Consider the following 17,910-nt stretch of genomic DNA (forward strand, 5'->3'; position numbering starts at 1 on the left):
AGCAGAAGAGTGGGAAGCCATTTGTTGAATATAATAGAGCTTCCTACCAGCCCTAAACTGCTTGCTAATCCCTGGATTATGATGTAAAAGGGTAAAGCTTACATTATTATTTAAAAGACTGTGATTTGGTGTCATTATTTAATAAGTTTAACAAGTTTAATAGCACCCAAGTTAAATGCATTCTAATTGATTTTTTAAAATCAAAAAATTGTTTTTTAAATAGTGATTCAATATCCTTTTTTTTCCCTCCATCTGAAAATGTTAATTCTAGTCTGGTCTTGGCTTTTGTTTTGTTTTGTTTTACTCTAGTACAGTGGTTCTAAACTTTAGCAGACATCAGAAACTTGTAAGATACAGAATCTGTGCCCCACCCAGGATTTCTGATTCAGTAACTCTGGGGTGGAGCTTGAAAATTTGCATTTCTAACAGTTCTCCAGATGATACTAATAGTGCTGAGTTGACCATCACTCTTTGAGAACCACTATTCTAGTAATTCTGTTTCACACAAAAGTAAACTTTTCTTTGTTGAATGAGGAGCCTTATATTTTGTGGGCTCTTCCCAAATGTTTGGTTATTCTTGGGTGTGTAGGCAGGGTATTGAGATCCCTGATGTCCAGTGTGCTACCCATATTTATTTACTATAGCCTTACGGCAGTGGTTTTAGGAATGGCCAAGCCTTGATTCTGAAAGAGAGCTAGTTTTCTGAAGAAGGAGCTTCTATTCATCCAGGGGGTTGCCCGGGACACTAACTGTTCTTGCCCAGAGGCAAATACTTCTGTTACTGTTTACCTGAATTGTTTTAGAGATGTCTGTCCCTTTTGTATTTCTCACAGGATGCACTGGTTTGGGGCTTGAAGCAGTCTCACAGACCCTTGTGTGTTTTCTAGCTTACCTTTCCCATGCAGGATAGGCATAGATTCCTTCTCCAATATATTCTTCCTGCCTCCTTTCTTGAGGGAATTCTTCATAGTGTCTGTTCTTTGGAGGACTCCTTTAGTATGATCCAGTGTCATTATTGATTTCTGCTTATATGATTTTATATAATTACCAGGGATTAGGATACAGTACAGAGATGTGTCCGTGTATTCCCTGTCCTCAGTTTTGATCTAGCCTCTCCATATTTTAATTTATTTTTGTGTTTAGTAAATAAAAATGTAAACTCAGCTACATTGCAAGTTTCTTGAGGACCTAATACTATACTATAACCTCAGACATATTTATATTTCTCACAACTTAATACATACTTGTCTGCTTGAGTCTCTCTTTTATCCAGCCTGCCTTTGATGGTTTCTACATATAACCTATCTACTTTGTGTTTAGATAATGAAAGTTTTAAATGTGAGCCTAAGCTAATGATGGTTAAAGACAGTATTCATAACAATAATATATTTATTGAGGATTTGTAAGGGTGAAGCTAAACTTTATATGCAAAATAAACCAAAATCAAAAAACAAATGAGTAACAGAGGCAAAATCTAGACTAAATTTTACTCCAGAGACTATGCTTTTAAGCATTGTACCTACTGCCTCCTAGGAAGGCATATTTGCTAGATTTCAAAGTCAAATTGCTGATGTGCATTATCCACAGCTTATATGTTCTAATGGGTTTGAGAATCTCTGGCATAGAGCTAAACCTAGACTCGGTACTTTACAGAAGTTACTACATTGGAATAGAAATAATCACCATTGCTTTTTGTTATTATCTGATATGGTTGATGATAAACACTTTTGATTTCCTTTTAATTGAACTATAGGTAATAGTGTTACAGACTTACTATAGACAATGGCATGCTAAAGTCGTAGTAAAGGATTTAAAAAGACAGAAAATGTTAAGGTTGAAGTGGGAAGCAGAGGAAGAACTAAGAAAGATAAGAGAAAAAGAAGAATGGATTAAATTGGACTATTACCGGAGGCATAATCCTCAAACAAAAGAAGATTTTGAAGTTCTTTATAATGCACTGGAACGTAAGTTTGAAACAGCCTTTGTGTACAATAATAATTTTATAATTTTTCACTAGTAGAAAAAAACAGGTTTACTAAAGACAAAAGGAAGATATTTCAGGATGATGTCATTTTGGATTAGAGAATTTAAAGAGATGAATAATGTTTTATATTCGGGACAGGAATTAAGGCAGGAATGAAATTGGGAATGCCTTTATATTAACAATGGATAAATAAAATGTGCATACTGCTCTGTAAATTCTGTGGTTTTAGTGTGTTATCTCATTTGATCATCCCTGTGAGGTAAAAAGAAAAAGTATTGTCCAATCTGGGTCTCTGATGGTCTTGGGAAATTGTGAATTCAGAATTGAACCATTTGGAATCCCTCAGTTCAGCATCCTGTCTCTGATTCTGCTCTTTAGAGAGGGTACGGGTAATATCTTTAATTACCACCCATTAATGATCAATATAAATGTACATTCTTGACGCAAGTGACTTTTATGCTTTGTTTCTTCCACGAGATGTGTGCTAGTCATTGGCACAATTAAAAGCTTCAGTTACTTGACCGATCAAGCACTCCCTACTCAGGGCAGTAGATAACACTTTTCTTGCAGCCTTTTCCCATTGCCCCCTTCCAATCTCAGCTTAAATGTCACTTACTCAGAGGCTTCTGTGACTAACAGGAGAACTTGGATTCTCCCCAAAGTTTTCATTTATGTCATCACCATAATTTGTAATACATCTTTTTAATATTAATTTTCCCCACTGGACTGTAAGCTCCATGACACAATAACTTTTTCTTTTTTTGGATGATCTCTCTTTTTCTGTGCTCAGCTTACATGCTCAACAAATACTGATAGAATGAATGATTGTCGATGAAGTGGAAACCCAAAGATGTTGTAATGCAGCATCTCTAGCTTGAGTAACAGAACATATCATTGAATATAATTTTAGGTGTCCGATACTGGGTCTGTTTATATAGCTATACGGTAACATGCTATTTACCAAAAGATGATTCAGTCAAACACTAGGTCTAACAAGCAATACTAATAAATTTATCTCTTTGTAACATGCAAAATCGAGTGGCTTTAGGAATGTGGCACAGCTGGAGGTGACAGCCCGCTCCCTTGGCTTTGCCTCCACTTTCTCCTAGTTGTTGGCCTCTGCAGATACTTTGTTTTACTTTAAACTTCACTTCTATTTTCATTTTCTCTCAGATGAAAACAAAATTTGTTTCTAAGTGTGAAGAGTTAGAACTGTTGGCAAGGTGTCTATGTTATGTCTGTTATAGCCGAACTCTACTCAGATAATATTTCAAATTCACATATGAACAAACTAAAGGGTATTGTTACTTTGTTCGGTTGACAGGTAGTTGTGCAAAACAACAGAAAGTTTGCTGAATGAGGTCCCACCTTTCCTACTTATTGGTGGCTGTTAACTTGGACAAGTCACTCACTTCTAAGCTCCAGGTTCTTCATCTACAAGAAGACTTAATGATCTCTGGCACATTTACCTCACAGGACTTTATAAAAAGAAAATAAGTACTGCATTTATGAAAGTACTTTTTTATAAGTTTTTTTTAAAAGATTTTATTTATTTATTCATGAGAGACACTGGGAGAGAGGCAGAGATACAGGCAGAGGGAGAAGCAGGCTCCATGCAGGGAGCCCGTTGTGGGACTCGATCCCGGGACCTGGGGCCACAACCTGAGCCGAAGGCAGACGCTCAACCACCAAGCCCCCCGGGCGCCCCTATGAATGTACTTTATTTATTTTTTTGAATGTACTTTAAAAGTGCAAAGACTTGTGCATATATGTTACTGTTTATGTGATAAATAATTTTATACAGATTTTCTATATTAAAATAGAACACACATAGTTTGTATAGACATGATTTATGTGGAAGAAAATGAAACTTCTTACATAAAAGAAGCATTTTTTAAGTTTTCTTCCAGCCCTAAAATTCTAAATTAAAACTTTATTTTAGAATAATAATTTTTAGGTTGTTTTGTTGTAGTCTTTAAAACTGCTGCCCTCCTTTGGCTCATGGTGACAATTGCATAGTTTGAATTCTAACTCCTAACAGGAAGTTTAGCTTTTCCTCTGGGTTCTGTCCCTCAGTAATAAAGGCAAAATATATCACTTTAGGAAAATGAATTTAACTATGTAAGATAATATAATGTATCAAAGTCAAAGCCGTTTCCAGGAACACTATTTTATTTTCATGTGTTTTTTTTTTTTTCCTTTCCTTATGAGAGCAGTATGTTGAAGGTGACTCCTTCCATTGATCCGAATTGTCACTCTCACTTAGATTCAGCGTAGGAGTCATGGTCTTTAGGAAACTTCTCTTGACAGCACGAATTGGGCCCAGAGCCTCTTTTTCTTGTCTTTGATTCTCTGTAAACATTGCTTCTTGTGATCCCGGGTGGCTCAGTGGGTTAGCGCCTGCCTTGGGCCCAGGTCGTGACCCGGGTCCCGGGATCGAGTCCCACGTCGGGCTCCCCGCAGGGAGCCTGCTTCTCCCTCTGCCTGTGTCTCTGCCTCTCTCTCTGTGTGTCTCATGGATAAATAAATAAAATCTTTAAAAAGAAACATTACTTCTTTAACTGTCTACATTTGTGCCAAGGATCCCTGATAAGAGCCCTGCTCATTATATCTAGTGAGTATCTGTTGAATTGAATCTGCTAACCCTCTGCCTTGTTTTGACTTGTGCTGATGGCAGCTTCTGACTCTTCTCTAATTATTACTTCGTGATCTCAAGGGAGTCCACTGTCATAATCTGGCTCTGGGGATTCGGCCCGAATCTTCCTTGGTTCTCTCCATTCAGGCTTTCAGTCCATGAACGAGAATTTTAAAAAGCATATGCATATAAACTATAGTGGTGGACAAAATCTTGTATGTTCTGCTCTTTCTCTTTTGGAAATTGCAAGTTTATATCTCAGAAATTTTAGAATGTATATAGACTTTAGGACTAGTGCTATCCTTTCATTTTATAGTTGAACTTCAGACCCTGGAAATTGGATGATTTGTCCAAGAAGATAAGTTAAGGAGACAGAATAAATATATTCTTTCAAATGCACTAATCCCTTTTAAGATCTTTTTCTTTAAAAATATTGGTGGCTATTGACATCTGTAATGGGCTGATGGCTCCTCCAAAATTCATATATTGAAGTCCTAACCCCAGTATCTCAAAATATGACTGAGTTTGGAGACAGGACCTGTGAAAAAGTAATTCAGAAAAAAAATAAGGTCCTACGTATGAGCCCTAACCGACATAGCTGATGTCCTTAGAAGGAGAGGAGATTAGGACACATACACACAGAAGGTCACGTAAAGACCCTGGAGGATGGTGGCCCTTTAGGCACCGGGAGAGAGGCCCTCAGAAGAACCTGACCCTGCCATCACCTTCATCTGGAACTTCTCTCTTCCAGAAGTGTGAGGAAATAGATTCCTGTTGTTTAAGCCTCCCAGTCTGTGGCACTTTGTCATGGCAGTCCTAGAAAACTAATTCAGTATTCCAGGGTTTTGTTGGTTTTTTATTAACATCATCCATGTTTTATGAAAGGGGGCAGAGTCTCTTGTTTTCTTCAATGTCTTTTCTGTATAGGCCTGGAAAGTGTTAATTCAGATAAAAAATAAGTTTTGTCCTTCTACTCCTGATTCCTGTGTGTTTCCATTCCTTATCCATAGTTGGAACATGGTATTTCTCCGATACTGCATTCCATTCCTTACCATAGATTTACAGGGAGGTTGTTCATCTAATGGAGAATTTTATTAGAATTGAAGCCCATTGTTTTCATTTCTAATTAGCTTTGCTGGATTTTTCCCTTTTTAAAAACCATGCTAATAACTTAAGCAAAATGTAAAGTCTGAATATACATGAATATAAGTGAATTTGAGTGCATATATCTCCAGATTCACCCAGGACTTAAGTATTAATCTAGGAGAGCAGTATATTGCTATTTGAGTTTGGCAGGATAGCTTAAGTAATATCCTAGTGGCCTAAATTTATTACTGGTCCCAAAGGTTTCTAATGTAAAACTGGAAGTAAAATAGGTTTACTTACTTATATCATTCAATTTTTATTTGCTTTCTGGGAACATCTATATAATCCCATGAGATAAATATTCTCAGTTATTATTTCCAGAAGCAAGCAATTTTTCTCTTCTTTCATATAGTGCCTTTGGATATGTGGATTTTGTCCAATTTTTAAAAGTTCTTTGGGTTGATAAAACTAAAGGATGAACTCATCAATCATAGATTTCCTGGACTTTCATAACATAATTTAGCCCTTAAATTTACAACCCCTTTGCTGGAGACAATTTAGCTTTTAAATTTAAAAATCTTCTTTTCGAATAGACCAAGCTGTACAGTGCCTGAATAATGTATTCCCGGTAAGGGACAGAGTGGATTCTTGTAAAGAATATCACTGACCTGTCCTTGGCCTGATCAAGATGATTTCAAATTGATTCAAGTTGAGAGGAGGGAGAAGTAGTTTGATAAAACTGTAAAACTAAATATCATAAAAGTCAGTGGTTATAGCAGAAGAAGGCCAGAAACAACAGAGAGAACACGAGCAAGGGGAAAGGGCGGAAGGAGAGGGAGAGAGAGAATCTCAAGCTGACTTCCCACTGAGCGTGGAGCCCCACACAGGGCTGGATCGCAGGACCCTGAGATCGTGAACTGAGCTGAAATCAAGAGTCAGCCACTCAACTGACTGAGCCACCCAGGTGCCCCTAAAATAAATATTATTAATTTTTAAAGATTTTATTTATTTATTCATGAGAGATATTGAGAGAGATGCAGAGACATAGGCAGAGGGAGAAGCAGGCTCCCTGCCAGGGAGCCTGATGCAGGACTCAATTCTAGGACCCCGGGATCAAGACCTAGGCCAAAGGCAGACAGAGCCATTCAGGCGCCCCTAATCATTATTTTTAAAACTAAGAAATCTGAGTCATCTGATCTAAATTTCCAGGAATTTAGCTGGAAAGGTGAGAAACAATTCAGAGATAGGTATTTTCACATATATCAAAATAATAAACACATTTATATGCGTATATATATATATATATACGCATATAAATGGGAAATATATATATCAAAATATTAAACATTTGCATATATATAAAGGAAATAGCATGTTACCCTAACATGTTTTCTTCTGTGTATCATTTTGTGTTTGGGGGGGATATCTTCCTGAAGGAAGTAATTCTTTTTTTTTTTTATCAGTTTGTTTTTCATCATTTTTTTTTTAAAGTAAGCTCTACACCCAAGATAGGGCTCAAATTCACAACCCCAAGATCAAGAGTTGCAGGCTCCACCAAATGAGCCAGCCAGGCACCCCAATAAGTGTATGCTTTAATCTCCATCACCTGTTCCCCTCATGCCCCCACCCACCTCCCCTCTGGTAACCATCAGTTTGTTCTCTATAGTTAAGAATCTGTTTCCTGGTTTGTGTCCCCCCGCCCCCCCCACGTTTTTTTTTTTTTTTGTTTGTTTGTTTCTTAAACTCCACAGGAGTAAGATTATATGGTATTTATCTTTCTCTGACTTCTTTTGCTTAGGTGGCAAAAGCAGTTATTCTCTTGATAGGAGATCTGAATAGTATGTGTTCATGGCTGCTACAAACCCAAACCATATATTTTTTAATACTGGGGAGAGAGTGTGCTTACTTGGAGGCTTAATTTATCATCATTTTGGCTGATTTCCTTTGGTTTCTCTTTGTTTGACTCTAATTTTATTGCTTTAAGTTTCTCAGCTTCCATTTTATCCTATTTTTTCATATGTCAGGTGTACAATATGAATGCTTATATTCATGTTTAATTTTATTTAAATTGACATAAAAACACTATTTGTTGGGATATGATGGTAAAAAATTTTCTGGAAAGATGTGGGATTTTAAAAACTCAAGTCTTTCATGTTATTCCTCTAGTCTGGAGGCAAGAAGAATTTGCACGCATTAACCAGTCTTTCACTGGAGCTGAAAGGAAAGCTGCTTTGTGTGAACTTCTGGAAAAAGAGACCCAGATAATTGCTTCCATTGGGAGACATAGATATATTGCAAATATGGCAAACCGGGAAGCATTGATACAAACTTTTTTGGATAAGGTTAGTAAAGTAACAATTATTTAAATAAGAATGTACCCTGAGTTTAAAAATGTAGAATAATGAGCTAAAGAAGAGACTTACATTGTACGAATTTGCATGTTTAAATTTTTTCTAATACAGTGTTAAACTTTTAACTGTGGCATAGACTAACAGTTAACAATTAACATGAAATTAATATGTTCTTAGCTACAAGGTTTCAGGCCATGAAGGAAAAAATAAAGATACCTTTGACTGTTCATTTAGCTTTAGGTTGGCTATGGAAGTTCGATGACTTGCAAATCCTGATGAAATGGACAGCTATTGAAGTCACAAAATGTCTGGGTTTGGGATGCCTCATAGTAAGCAACCTGGGGAAAAGAGCTATCGACTAGTGTTTTTGCTTTTGCTCATCAGGTCATTAACTGACTGGGACTTTCTGACCAAAAGCATATATGATTATTGAAAACCATGAAAACATACAATTAATGGAAAAACTAATTATCTTTTCATGTTGAAACTGCCTGTTTGATACTGACTGCATAGCCTGTTTCCATAGTGACCAATCTCCTGTAAACCTGATCTTTCCAAACAAAAGCCAATCCAGACACAAGACGAAGAGTTCTTCAAGATCTTTGCCTTTAGTGATTCTAGTTGTATGGTTCTTGTTACTTGAGAACATTCATTCTTAAAAACCATATTTTTTGGTACCATAAGTGCCCTACTTTCATTTTACTAATACACCTTCCTGTTTGATCTCAGATTTTCTTGTGGCTTTAACTACTACCTACAGCCTGGAACTTCCTGCAGGTCCAAGTCAGGCCTGTCTTAGGAGCTTCCAGATCACATATCCACTTGCCTATTGTTATTGCTCTTTGGGTGTCCCAAGAGTACACCTTAAATCGACATGTAAACATTGAAATTACATCATCTCACCATTCTCTGCCCCCTCATCTCCAAACTGATCCTGTTTTGTAGCACTCACGTAATTTATCCTTTTTTTTTTTTTAAATTTATTTATGATAGTCACACAGAGAAAGAGAGAGAGAGAGAGAGAGGCAGAGACACAGGCAGAGGGAGAAGCAGGTTCCATGCACTGGGAGCCCGACGTGGGACTCGATCCCGGGTCTCCAGGATCGCGCCCTGGGCCAAAGGCAGGTGCTAAACCGCTGTGCCACCCAGGGATCCCAGCGTAATTTATCTTTATGAATGTTTTTATCATCTATCTAGTTGCTTCAGGCAGACACCTGGGCATTATTCTTGACATTCCATTCCAGCCACCAGTTTGTTCTTGCTTTACTAATCGTCTCAATTCTTTATTTCTTCCTTTTCAAGCCCACTACTACTGCATATTAGGGAAATGGCTCTGCCATAGCACACTTGCACGTATCCAAACAGGCCAGGAAGGCAAAGACTTCAACCACAGCTTATCTGAATCTTGGTAGAATGCCTATGATCCTACTGGAAAATGAAAGGCTGAGAGGCTTCTGAAGAGGTGTTATGGAGCAGTTCCTTTCTTTTGCTTCCCTGTCCCCTGGGAGGCTGTCATGAGACGGCTCTTGTCTTGTGTGTGTGAGCTTGACAGTGATTTAGTTGAATGTGGATTTCCTTCTCATTTGGATGACTTTACATCTCCAGATTAGGCTCTCAGCCTCCAGTCTCACTTCACAGTTCCCTCCTCTGTCATCCATACCACGGCCATAGTGACCTCCCTACGCACAGCTCTACTCTTGCCCCTCCTTACTGCCCTCAGTGAGGGAGTAGGGATTTCTGATTTCCATAATCAATTCTCCACACACCTCACCTGTCCTGCTGATGTCTCACTGCCATCTCCTCTTGCATACTGTAGCCACACTATGCCGGCTATGCTTGGTTACTTGCATGTCCTCAGAAATACCACGTGCTTTCCATGCCTTTGTATCCAGTGTTGCTTATACATGGAGCATCCTCTCCCTGTTTCCTTACTAGCTAACAATGTACCCTTCGATACAAGCTCAGATGCCCCTTCTTCCAGAAAAGATCTGCTGATCATCCTACTTTAGCCTATACTATATACTTTCATGAGACCTTATTTCACTTCTGCCTTAGTACATAGTGGTCAGTTTTTATTATATCTATTTACATATGTGAATCATTCCTAGATACTGAGCTTCTTAAGCAAGAGCTATCTTTTATCTCTGTATCCTCATATGCTAGCACAGTGCTTATCACAGAGTGTTACTAAATGCCTATGGAGGAAGGCAGGGAGGAAAACTAAGGGACAGAGATAATGGTATGTAATTTCATATTTCAGGTGTTATCAAGAAATTAGACAATGTAGATATTGTCATTTCAAATTCCTGAATATCTTCATTCTAGGAAAGATGAAGGCATAATATTCATACTTCTCCAGAGTCCTATTTCAAACTAAACTTAATCTGTTAGCAAGTTTCTTTATCTTGAATCCAGCTTCACCACTGGGAACTGTATTCCTTATGTGTTGGATAGTTAAACTTACCAAGGAGGACGGCATGGACTCAGGGCAGCAGGGACCCAGGGTGAAGTAGCTGAGGGCCTCTGAGGTGCAGGGGACAAGCAAGATGAGTGGCACCTTTCTTATTTGAGGCTGGAACTTCTTTTTTTTTTTTTTTTTTAAAGATTTATTTATTTTTTTATTTATGAGAGAGAGAGAGAGAGAGAGGCAGAGACACAGGAGGAGGGAGAAGCAGGCTCCATGCCAGGAGCCTGACGCGGGACTCGATCCCGGGACTCCAGGATCGCATCCTGGGCCAAAGGCAGGCGCTAAACCGCTGAGCCACCCAGGGATCCCTGAGGCTGGAACTTCTACAGGAATTCCTACTTATGCTTTCTCTGATGCTTTGTTTCCTATAAACTATTTTAAATTCTTGTTGTAAATATATGGTGTCTATTCTTTTTATGCCTTTATGCCCCCCTCCTGCCCTACCACCGCCAGGCCTCATGTTTATCTAACATTGTATCTAAACCTGTTATGAATTATAGAGTTCAAAAGTAGATAAAGTCCCAACATATAATACTGACTCTGAACCCAGCTGATGACCATTGCTCTTTCTCATGAACTGTAGCACTCTACAAAGGTCTTGAAATCTCATCAAGAAAAGATAAGATGGAGAAATTTTGTTCACAAAAATTTTCATGAAGAAGAAAGATGAGGTCTGTTTTTGTTTTTGTTTTTGTAAAAATTGTTAAGTTGTTTAGGTAGAAACTGAGGACCCGAAGGATCCTGGATGTAGGAAGAATTGCCAGGAAGATGGAAATCTTTTGATTTCGTTGCCAGGAGAGAAAAAGATAAAGTAGAATGAGGAGACAGTTGGAAGGCAATGGGGCACAGTGTGGCTCCTTGTGACTTTTTACTTAAATTCCTAAATAACCGAAGTATTAAGGGCAAGATTATTATTTGTTTGGCAAGAGGAGAGGGAACACAAGAAATGATTGGGCCTTAGTGTCCACACTGATTTAGGACAGCACACAAGGATACAAGACCAGAAGACTGAAGGAAAGAGGGAAAAATTAGCCACAAGAACTTATAGAAATCAAGGGAAAGGCTTTTTGTGGGTCATAGGTTTTAGAATTTGAGTTCTAAATCCACAGTCACCTTAGTTGATCCTAATCTATTACATAGCCTAATTAGTCTAGTCTTTAAAAATATCGACTAACAGTGACTCTGGCCTACTTTTAATATGTTATAGTAAGGATGCCTGGGTGGCTCAGTGGTTAAGCGTCTGCCTTTGGCTGAGGCCGTGATCCTGGAGTCCTGTCCTGAGCCGGAATTCCTGCAGGGAGCCTGCTTCTCCCTCTGCCTGTGTCTCTGCCTCTCTCTCTGTGTATCTCTCATGAATAAATGAAATCTTTAAAAAAAAAAAAAGAAAGAAAGAGAGAAAGAAAGAAAGAAAGAAAGAAAGAAAGAAAGAAAGAAAGAAAGAAAGAGAAAGAAAGAAAGAAAGAAAGAAAGAAAGAATGAATCCTGAATGGAGAAGCAAGTCTAAAAAAATCTGTTATACTAAATGATCAAATCTTTGTTATTTTAATGCAGATTCATTTAAATCACCTTTTTGTTTAGGATGCCATATGAAGCATCATAGAAAACAACTGAGATAGATTGTATAGTCTTTCTTTGCAAATGCTTCCACAATATCTATTCATTTAGGCCTACCTACCTCTCTGCTCCCCCATACCAGCATTGTCTCTAATATTCAGGAGGAGACAGTGCTGATTTCATAAAACTTGAAGTAACTTTGTTTTGTTTTGTTTTTGATTACTAAGAAAAAGTAGCTTATAATTAATCCCTGAAGCTAGACGAGGTCAGAGTTTTTTTTTTTTTTTCAAATGTCAAAACTAGCAACCAGAGCTGCTGGTTTATTATGTGGTTTATTGAACTAATATTTTATTTTTTAATCTTATTCCTGATCATAATATTTTCCTGAGTAATAAATGATATTATTTCCAGTTAGTCCAATCAAGGCATTAAACTAATCAGCTATTATGGATTCTATACTAAACCTTCATTCTCCATAAAAGGCTTAACCTAAAGATTTTTTGAAGTATTAGTTAAATAGTTTGTAATTTTAACACATCAAACGTTGCCCTCGGCAGGTTATCAAATGTTAAAAACCCACAAGCTGACTGAGGTGAAAAAAGCAGGTCAAGAAATTCGAATAAAAAACTGTCAGCCAGTTTCTAATGCATCTTGAGTTCTCTTCACCCAAGCTGTGTTCAAGAGACAATTTGAATTTCTGCAAGAGATTTTCCCTAGATTCAAGACCATTTATTTCTTTGATTCACATACCACTTCTCACAGTCCTTGTTAGCTGTGTCATTTAAATGTTATTTTCTCCCCCATACTCTGGTGGCCAACACCTAATGGGATAGAAAAATGCAACCGATTTTTGCTTCTCTCTGAGCACCATAGTGCACAGGGGTGTCCTCTGTATATGAACAAAACCTCTTTTCTGTGTAAAAGAAAACTTGATCACTACACAGTAGCTTTTGGGGGGTTGGGGTTATTCTTAATTTGTGCCCTTGGGGACCTGAGTATTAATTTAGGAGGAAGAAAGCCCTCTTCTCCCAATGCAGTCATTTCTTCTCTTTTGTGGAAGCCTGCTGCTCTCCAGGTTTTTGTTATCTCTGCACCTTCCCCTCCTTGAAACATGTCTTCCTGCTGTTCTTCTGTTTCTCTCCTCCGGAGGCTGCCCTGTCTCATTTGTTGGCAGCTTAATGGAATTTATTACGCTCCCGTTTTCTGAAGCAATTTAAGAACATGATTGTTGTACATCTCTTATTACAGCCAAAGCATTCAAAGAAAAAAGGAGATAGGAAAGAGAAATAAGCAAAGTTGACACATTTTCCTGTGCCAGAGTAAAAAATAAATAAAATAAAATAAAATAAAAATACCTTAAAGCCTGAAATCAAAGCAGCTTAAACTTGAAGACCAAGTTATCAGTGTTGGCAGAAATATATCCAAGTATTAAAAACAGCTTTGTCAAACAGATTTTAAAATATATATTTGAGTGCTAACTAGGGAAACTCAAACTTCAAATCCAGAATTATTTGATTATATCACTCAGTTCACTTTAGTCTGGGTAATTCCTGGTTATTCTTCAGGTTTCACCTTAGATACGATTTTCTTTTCATAGCAACCTTTTCATTTACCTGCAGTCATCAAACATAATCACCCTTTATTTTAGTTACTTATTTTCTTTTCTTTACATGTTATTAGATTTGAGAATTCTTGAAATCAGTATATATATTTACTCTGTGCCTGGTACACTGACTAATATATAGTAAACATAACAAATATTTGTTGAATGAATGAGTGCATACCCTAGGCCCTATCAGATATACAGAACTATATGAGCAATTTATTTCTTATAATCTTTCAGGAGAAATAAAATTAACAAACAAAATAACTATATAACAATTTGTATTTAAATTTCATTGCCCTGAGTGATTGAAATAGAGACACTGCATACTCGTGTGTGTTTGTGTTACAAGTACAATAGGACTTCAGGTACTAGCAATTTCAGTGGTTCAAAACATAGTGGTTAGGAATTTTTGTGGAAAAGGTAGGGTTTGAGTTAAAAATTGGAGGGTGGGGAGGATTTGACTGTTGAATATATTTGGAAAAAACCCAAGAGATTACTATATCATAGTATATTAGATGGGGTTAAAAACTTGGAGGGGAGGTGGAGTTAAATCAGTCTGTCAGCTAAAGTACAATTTAGTAGATGAACTAGGCATTTCATTAAAAGATAATTATACTTAGATTACTACAAATAAGGTTACCGCCTGCAGAGCAAAAGGTATTGTCCATATTACTGAAAGAAAGGAAATTGCATTTGGTAGAACCACCCTGAAGAAAATTGCATGGGAAGATTAAGATATTAGTTAGACTTTAAAATATCACAATATGAAACTTAGCCTAACATTGCTTATTCCTTAAAACTTTTAAAAGGAGCTTGGAAACAAATATTGAACTTTAGTACACTCAGAGGCCCATCCCAAAGGAAGCTATATCGATTTAAAACAATACATATATTTTTATTTCTAAGTGATAATAATTAAATGACATAATATTTTCCTTTTTTTTAAGGATTTTATTTATTTAGTTGAGAAGAGTGCAAGAGAGAGAGAGAAAGAGCAAGCACGTGCAGGAGCAAGGGAAGAGGCAGAGGGAGAGGGAGAAACAGACTCCTTGCTGAGGAGGGGCTAGATCCAAGATCCAAGGACCCTGGGATCAGGACCTGAGCTGCTTAACTGTCTGAGCCACCTAGGCACCCCGACAAGATATTTTCATTGAGCTATTTCCCTTTTATAATCCTTAATAAATTTGAGTTAATTCTACCGGTGTGCTCATTAGCAGTGCATTATTTAATATTAGATTTATGTCTTAAGAATATAAATTAATTATAGGATTGCAGCCTCTCATTTGCTGTATTAAAGCTAGAACTGAGAATCTAAAGTTTCTGATAAAAACTCCTAGCTCTGAACAGCACTTATTTTGTCTTTGATCAGAAAAATGCTACCATTACTTTGAAAGCATATCAAGTATAGTTGTTTTTAGGTGGTACTTTTCAGTTTTTAGTGTAATTAGCTAATATGAAAGGTAAAAAAAAATGAATTTAAGGCTGCAACTAAAAGCTCCTCATAAATACTGTCAGTCTAAATACAGCCTTATATTATTTCTCTCTTTGGCTAGTCTGCATTTCTGATGATTTGTTCCCATACATGGGCTTCTGTTTAAACATTTAATTGTATCAAATCTAAGATTTAAGTGGCTGCAAGTATGACATAAATTGGGACTACAGGTCTCCAAAGCAGTTACCATTCAGCTTATTAAAAAAATCCAGCATTTGGACAGTTAATAGTTGTGATCAAAATAGCCTTGTTCTAATAGATTAAAAACAGAGAAAGACATCAAGCAGCTTTATACCATAAAGGAGAAGAGAAAATAGTGAGTTTTCACTGGGAAATTTCTAGGTGAATGCATCTTTTCTTAAAATCTCGGTAAGGAAGAGGAGCCCTGTCAAACACAGGCTTAATCTTCATTAAAGATTGCAGTGGCATCTCCGGAGTGTCGCTCGAGCTCTGTCTCCTGGACTCTTAGCCCAGGAGCCCACGGAGGAGCTGCAGGGCCAGTGCGCGCCAGGGTTAACCTTCAGTCCGTGGGGTGGGCTAGGTTGGGGGGGTGCCACGCCAGATTTGAAAGTAAGGAGTGAGAGTCTTGGCGTGTCTAGCTTAGATGGGGATCACGGTGCTGCTAAGAGCGAAGGAAAGCCGTTCGACTACGGGCATCTGCTTTGTGAGCAACTGTGAGCCTGTTAGAGATTATGTTGATCGGAAACAAAACCCTAACTGGCAGAGTCTCATTTTGCTCTGTGTGCAGGTCTAGTGCACTGAGGATTAGAACAGTTGTTTCGCAAATGTCTTCAAGTGGCAAAGCATGATCCAGGCACATTTCTATAAATCAGTGTAATGGAACCAGCAGATCATGTTTTTAAAGACTGCACACAGCATGCCTTCCCCCAAAGGACTCATCCGTATGCTCATTAAGTCATTCAGCATCCTAGTTAGTCCAGATTAGTAGCGATTTCTGAGTCCTGTAGAAATGTTTACACTTCCACAGACTAAATAGCTCTTCCATATTTTTTTCCTATACTGTTTTGCTTTCCCAAGGTCTACAAGTTCTTCAATTAATTTCCTCATGTTTTAGTGATACTTTCATTTGTAATGCACATGATATTAAGTTAGTCTTTAGTAGAAGTAGCAAAGTTATTTTTTAACCTTTAATTAACTGATAATCATTAACATAATATTATTTTTAAGTGTTCAGCTCCAAAGGTATGGAGAACATTTAGTGGCAAAATAATTGAGATGGATACACAGTTCACCATCAGAGCCAGAGAGTTGCAGAACATCTATAAATGCATTATGCTGAAAAATATCTCTCAAGATGAAAGGCTGGATGTACTACTAACGCTTAAACATACAGTGAAGGTACATTAATTTTCTCGTCATTTGAGATATCACTATTAATAAAAAAATGAATACTAAAATAAGCTGTATTAATTATAAAGATGATTAATCAATGTTTACATATATGAACTTATTTTGTCAACAGCTATATTATTTTGGTATAATTTGGGGACAATGTGGTTTATGCATTAATTATCTAAAAGTTCTCAAAACTATATATTATGATACATAGTAAATATAAATATAGCATAATGAATATTCTAAACATAAATATACCCATATCTATGCAATGGATGCAAATATATAGCATGGAATTAATACTTAGTTTGGTAAAACAGCAATTGTCTATATATTTTGACACTTTTCAGTGAAAATTTTATTTTTAGCAGTTTTAGAGCAGCATTAGAGTATTTTAATTTTTTCTTTATTTTTTGATTTAAGATACTTTTAGTTGAGTAAATGATTCTTGTTGAGAGGTAAGTCTCCATAGATCTCTTGCGTTTCTCCCCATCTTGAGAACAGAGGCATTGACCCAATTAGGCATTGACTGCCTTTGTTTTAAATTGCCGTTTTAAAGATAATTGTGCAGTGACTAACCCTGGAAGATAGAGATAGTTAGGATGAAAGGGAGAAGCAGTAAGTCCAGAGGTCAGAAATAAGCATGATATCCATGATGGGCAGTAAAAAGGCCGGATTGGAAAAAAAGAGAGTGCAGGTAGGAAATTCAGTAGAAATCTTCCTAATTGACATATTTAGGAACATTAGCTGGTTAATAATAATAATAATAATAATAATAATAATAAACAAAGGATAGGCTTATAAAAATAAATTGTGCATATCTTAATATGTTTAACCAAGTATATTTACATGTACATTTATTTAATAATATTTTGATGGAGGATTAAGGCCTTTAAGCATGACTCAAATTCTGGATCTATTCACTATGGCTGCATAATCTTAGATAAGTTATTTAATATTTCTGAAAATCAGTTTCATTATTTGTAAAATTAGTTGGGGGATATAGTTGTGTGTGTGTATATATATATATATATATATTATATATATATAAAATACAAGTAAGTATAATTTATATATCTCAGCCCTTAATGAATAATAGGTATTACTTTGATGACAATTACTAAGAGACACCAGTGAACCTTAAACCTCAGTACACATTAGAATTGTCTGTAGAGTTTGAAAGAGAGTGAGATTCACAGAGACAGAGCGAAAGAGAGAGTATGAGAATAAATGAATAAGGATGATAGCCCCCATTTCAGAGAAATTAAATTAGATCCCCAAGTGTGAGGGCTATGTTAAAACCTTTAAAAATCTCCCCCAGGTCATTCTAATATGCCTTCAGGGTCAGGGACCCCTGATAGAGATTCTTGCATAAGCTA

General features: G+C 36.9%; 1 protein-coding gene across 6 annotated transcripts in view; it reads left to right on the forward strand.

The window, feature by feature from the left end:
* IQUB (IQ motif and ubiquitin domain containing) overlaps positions 1-17,910 on the forward strand; it is a 50,670-nt gene that overhangs the window by 21,614 nt on the left and 11,146 nt on the right. For all 6 annotated transcript variants that reach the window (XM_072783276.1, XM_072783273.1, XM_072783278.1 and 3 more), the window contains 3 exons: positions 1,754-1,964; positions 7,872-8,047; positions 16,364-16,534. In XM_072783276.1, coding sequence (XP_072639377.1) covers positions 1,754-1,964; positions 7,872-8,047; positions 16,364-16,534 — 558 coding nt within the window. The remainder of the gene's footprint in view (positions 1-1,753; positions 1,965-7,871; positions 8,048-16,363; positions 16,535-17,910) is intronic.

Source organism: Canis lupus, chromosome 18 (assembly GCF_048164855.1).
Source record: "Canis lupus baileyi chromosome 18, mCanLup2.hap1, whole genome shotgun sequence".
NCBI lineage: Eukaryota > Metazoa > Chordata > Mammalia > Carnivora > Canidae > Canis > Canis lupus.